Here is a 5,854-nt window from a genome sequence, read left to right on the forward strand (position 1 = left end):
AGAGTTTCTCTAATTAAAGCATCTCCCTCCACTCCTGGAGCATGTGTAAAAACACCCTTAGAGACTAACTCATTCAGAAAGGCATAAGCTTTTGTAGTCAACATCTTTCATCAGATGCTGTGTGTGCTGTTTTTTTTAAATTCATAATGTTTTTCTAACAGAGGATGATGAAAAGGTTTCCTTGTGGTCTTCAGGTATCAGTGAAGGTCTGGGTCCCATATGATATCTACATAAAAAAAGTGTAACAACCAGTATCTGAAGAAGGAAGTTTGTAAGCTAGAATGGAAGATGACCTGTTCTTTCCAGGGAGTTAGGTATTGACATATCGATGAAATTATGATGAGGGAACAGATAGATAAGTGAGTATCAGATGAAGACACATATTAGAATCCAAAAATATAGTTAGGTTTGCTGACTGATTTTGCAAAAGGATCACTACATAAGGCGGACAAAGAATGTGTCCATTTTCTGTTATCTCACAGAATGAGTTTTGATTTATACCAGTTTTGATTGGAGATTTATCAGGCCCAACTCCAGTCCTATGACCATGCTGAAGTGTGGTCATGACATTCATTCATTAATAAGAAGTACAATCATAACATTCATAATCCTTAGGACTCTCATCATGATAAGTCCCATGTCAGTCATGTAAAAAGGGAAAAATATAGAATTATATAGATATAAAAGTTGATGGCTTCTTATACATAATGGCTTGATTTTCATAGTTATCAAATTTTTGTTGTTTATTTTTATTAGATATCTAATGAGATTTAGTTAAAATGCCCCTTCCAGCATTTTAAAGTGCAGGGAGGCTGATACACAAGACTCATGTCTCTGGAAATGGCTAAATTGCTCCAAATTAATCACGTTTAGATAAGAATCTGAATTTGAATCCTCACACAACACATCTTCAAGGTTGCAAACTGATTTAGGTGATCAAGTGCAAAAGAGTGAAACTTTATGACTGTATTTTTCAAAATATCTCACATAATAAAATAATTAAAATATGGTTATTTTTCTCATATGTATATGCTATTTATAATATAAAACGAGCAAACCAAACAAACATTGCAACTTATATTTTAAGTCACTTTTTCATCTCTAGTTATATATTTATAGATTTATATGTGTAGGTTACATGATGTTCTGTGTGTATTTATATGCACAAAATGCCTGCCATGCATCAGACCATCCAAATAACACAAATAAATCCTTTGGAAACAAACATATAAACAAATACAACTATGAAGGAAAAATAAGTAACTCATAAATAAAATGTCAGCTGACATGAAATAAATGGTTTTCTTCAGAGAAATAACTATAGCTGGACTGCTGCCATATGTTCTGTAATGAAAACATTGTGTTCCGATATTTATGCCATTTTAAAGCAGAGAAGACTGATGGAACTAATTAATTTAATTTCTGTAGCAATTCACCTTTTGTGCCATAACCACTTCATTATAATGCCCATTCCCACAAGTTTCAGATCAATGAATAGAAACAAATCTACTTTTCTAATGCAAAGTCATAGGATGTATTTATTAGCATCAGAAGGTTTGAATTTATTTTAAACCTTAAGTAAATAGCAGTATTGCTTATTAGTTGTTGTCGAGGCCCCTGGCAAGCATTAAAACACTAAAAAGCTATTTGGATCACAGGAATTTTATGTCCTATCCCAAACATTGCACCTCCTGCCATGAATTTTTGGACAAAAGATTTCTTCAATCTCAATCATGCCAACATTGAGCTTCCTCTCAGCCCAGTCCTCCAGACTGGGCAGGGGACAGCTCTGTCTTGGGCTCAGAACTGGTCTCAGCCTCTCACAGGTTTCAGACCTGGGACTGTCAGGGCTGAGTCTGACAGTCAGCTGATTGTCAGCCCCACCCTCTAACAGCCCAGCTGCATGCATGGCTTTTAGGAGTCCCGGGGCACTGGGACCCTAGGACTAGGGAACCTCTCATCCATCACAGGATGCCTGTGGTCTAAAGAACATGTGTTTAGTCCTTCTCCCCCAAACCCAGCTTTTTTAAGTGCCTTGCAAGGCACCAGGATTGGAGATACCAGGTTCTGGAAGGCCAGAGTTCCTCAGCTTCCCCTACAGCCCACTCTCCTTGCAGCTTATTTTTGGCATCAGAACCCTGGGCTGTTTCTGAATGAGTTAAGAATTTCATAAACTATTTATACAACAGGAAGCATGATTGTGGGATAGCGCATTAGATCCTATCAAGCCTTACTGTCAGCACAGGAATGGTCCAAGTTCATGATCCCAGGCTCCCTCTACACCAGCAACTAGCAAGCTCCCATGGCTGGAAGCCCCCTCAGCTGACAGATGGCAGCCTGCAGTTTATCTGGGTTCCCTGCCACACCCCATATGCCCCCAGATCAGATGTGGGCTCATGTAATCCCACAGCTAGGAGCCCCATCAGCTGTGGGATCCCACGCTCGAGGGTACATCTGGCCACACATTCAATTAATTACATGATAGGAATGAGCCACAAAGTTAATACACATTTTTTGTGGAATAGCTTTGTGGCTTATTCCACACTTTATCACGTGATTGAGCATGTGGCTGGGTTACAGTTTAAGATGTGGTTAACTGGTTAATAACACCTTAAGTGAAACATGCGTGTGTATGAGTAAAGAATGGTTAGAGGGTATTATAATATCTTATTTTCTTGCCTATCACAGGCCCCAAATAACACACATGCCTTGTTTTTTGGGAAGGCAGAATGAAATAAAAAAGGATTTTTTTAGAGTCGTTAGTGTTTTGGACACACTTTTCAGCAACCATCCTTTTCTCCTTCTTCTGACTACTCCTGCCTTCCAGTTCAGCTTGATTAGAGGGAACTATATGTGACCCTGCCCTGGGAAGCTTCAAGTTCCACACTAGTTAATTTGTTGCTTGATTAGAACTCACTTGAACTCCAGACTGGGAAAACTGGAGCTCTAGCCAGTTTATTTTCCTAGAGTACCCTTATCTGAATGGAAGATTATCTAGTGATAGCTCTTGATTGTTCTCCATTGTTAATGCTATGCTAGTGGGCAAATATGCTGCCTATGCCAGTCGAATGGGAATTAAAAGGCAAAAGTGAAGACATTTACAATCCAAATGACATTCATGAATCAAAAAAGAGCGGTAGACTGATATGAACATAACAAGCATATACCAGTCCATCACAATAATCTTGAAAATATTTGGGATTTTATTGCCAGTCTTGCCATGTTTGTCATTTATTATTCTTAAACCCAGTTCCTGGAGTTGTGTGATTATTTAAGAATATCAGAAAAATAAATCTGTGGGCCTTATCATTGCCAAACATAAATAAATAAATAAATAAATAAATAAATAACTATATGGAACCCTGAAGGCTGAAAAAATAAGTGAGTAATTTAAAAGAACCTAACAGGTTTTTAAAATGTTATTATTTTTAAACCAATCTCATGTTATGTTGGAGCCTGTCTCATTATTTTTGAACATTTAAAGTTAACAATACTGCACTTTAATCCATAAACCTATTTCCTGTAAGGAATTGTTTTGCTTATATAGCAATTAAGGAATCAAATGTGATCTCTTATATGCCATTTGAAAAGACTAATTTAGTGCTATTGAAAAAAACCTGCAGAAGGAATTGGGCTTGGCCTTGGTGACTGAGAGCCCAGTCCTGAGAGCCAAGTATCCTCAACTTGCTTTGAAGCTAGTGAGCCCAAAGTTAGCCAATGTTAGTTAAAATGGATGGTGTTCAGTACATCAGAAAGCTGAGCCCTTAGTTGCTAAGGTATACCTTAAAGATTTAATAAAAATATTTTGGGGAATCCATTCAGACATTAAAGTATCCACATTTGTATTTTCAAATCAATGCATATGTTTATATTGCTGGTGAGCTTGAGATCCATTAAGACCCTGAGTCTTAATATCATAAAATTATTGTAGAAATGTGCATGTGTTAGCTTGTATAAAGATGAGAAGTTAAGGTGAATAAGAACAGTGAGGGAAAGCACATCTTTGTCCATCTTTGTGGTTTGGAAAGTAAACTTCTACACTTTGCAGTCAGTTAAGATTATTCATCCACTGCTGTTTTATTTTTTTCACATCCAGGAATTGAATATAACAAGCTGCAGTGGTCCTACACTGAGAGGGGACATAATTTTATACCATGCAAGCACCTTTTGCAACAAGCTGACCTCTGTGGATATAAGCTGGACAGGAGCCACTGATTTAGGAATCATTGCTCTGGCAGAAGCTTCTGTAAGGTAAACATTTTAAAGAAGATTTTAAAGTAAAGAAGATGTGTTTCTTTTCAAGAAAAGAAAAGAAATACTTATTCATTCTCACCTGGTTAAGCTATACAAATATGTTTCATGCCTGGATCCATTTATTGGCACAAAACAAATTATAAAATTAATTCTATTTATCAGGTTTGATTCCAGTGTCCAACCTCTGTTAAATGTGTAAGTAGGGAAGAGGAATAGGGTTGGTGAGTGATTTCCAGTTCCAGCTCCCTGGTTCTCGGGTTCAGCCACACCCTGATGAGAATTAGAGTTTCTTCCTAGCAACTCTAAGTTGTGCCACTGATCATGGGAACATAGTTGTAACAGAACCTAGCTCTGCCAGTTTGCTTCCTGTCCCCATAATGTTTCCTCCTGGTATTAATATTGGAGGATGGAGGCAGTATGTACAGAGATTCTCCCAGGAGTTAGGGATGTGGACCTCCAGGGAGTTCCTCTCAGATAGAAATGTTGTGTTAAATGCTTGCTGTAGACTCTCCCTCTGCATGAAGAAGGGTGTTTGTACCCAAAAGCTTGCAAAGAACAATTTTTTCCAACTATTTAGTTCGTCTAATAAAAGATACCACATTTACCCAAAGAACCTTGTCTGTCTGCCTCCATTTTCTAGCTTTTTTTATACCTCCAAAGTGGCAGGAAGAAAATAAAGCAAATTAATCTGTGGTTTAACTCATTTCACAGCAGTAGAAGCCAAGGATGATTTTTTTTAAAGTGTGGAGAAATAACCAGTATTTTACATGTTTCAGCCTCCAGAGCCTTTCTGCAAATGGATGCCAAATTACAGATGATGCTGTAAATGCCTTGATTGAAAAACATGGGAAAAGGTAATTTGCATTCAAGCAATGAACAGTTTGGGGTGCTTATACCATGACATTCTTTTGGCCTGATAATGGTTAACAGTTGTTTGTTTTTTACTACCTGCCCTAGTAAAGGTGTGTTACAGAATTTATCTTCATTTAAAAAGGGTGAAACATTATAACTATCCCAGTAGAAATATACTAGATATTTTCCTAGGTGAGGCTCAGGTTATACTGGCCATATTTCTTTTGTTTGTATAATTAATTTAAACCCATTCCCCAAAACAGAGTAAGATACAGTAACAAAATCCTCCTTTCTCAGTATAACTCTTTATACATTAAAGTATCTATAGATAGATCATTGATTCTTAACTGGGATGCTGCAGCACTGTAGGGTGCCTTGAATCCTTTCAAAGGTATTGTGGGATGCCTCACAATATTAGCACTGCTAGGTGTGCAAATTTGACTCACAAAATAAATCCAGATATTTCAAATAGGAACTTGTAATGTTAAAAACATTCTGACCTGCTGTGGTCTTTCTGAGTAAGTACAGACAATCAAAAAGCCCAAGGCTGAATCGATTCAATTATTGCAGGTTAATCTCCGCTGCATAGATTGAACCGATAAGCATGTGAATAGACATTCATTTTTGATTCCAGAAATGCAGCCACGTGCTTGCAGTGACTCATGTCAGAAGTTGGGGGGTGCTAGAACATACCTCCCTTCTCAGCTGGGGCAGACAGCTTGGGGCAAGACTAGCTTGCCCACCCTAC

The 5,854-nt window shown here is 37.7% G+C and overlaps 1 protein-coding gene across 1 annotated transcript in view; it reads left to right on the top strand.

The window, feature by feature from the left end:
- Positions 1 to 5,854, top strand: part of LOC109298092 — a 200,913-nt gene that overhangs the window by 72,012 nt on the left and 123,047 nt on the right. The window contains exons 9-10 of the mRNA XM_019518226.1: positions 4,097 to 4,251; positions 5,031 to 5,108. Of these exons, the coding sequence (XP_019373771.1) occupies positions 4,097 to 4,251; positions 5,031 to 5,108 (233 nt within the window). The remainder of the gene's footprint in view (positions 1 to 4,096; positions 4,252 to 5,030; positions 5,109 to 5,854) is intronic.

Source organism: Gavialis gangeticus, unplaced genomic scaffold (assembly GCF_001723915.1).
Source record: "Gavialis gangeticus isolate Ggan-Ray unplaced genomic scaffold, GavGan_comp1, whole genome shotgun sequence".
NCBI lineage: Eukaryota > Metazoa > Chordata > Crocodylia > Gavialidae > Gavialis > Gavialis gangeticus.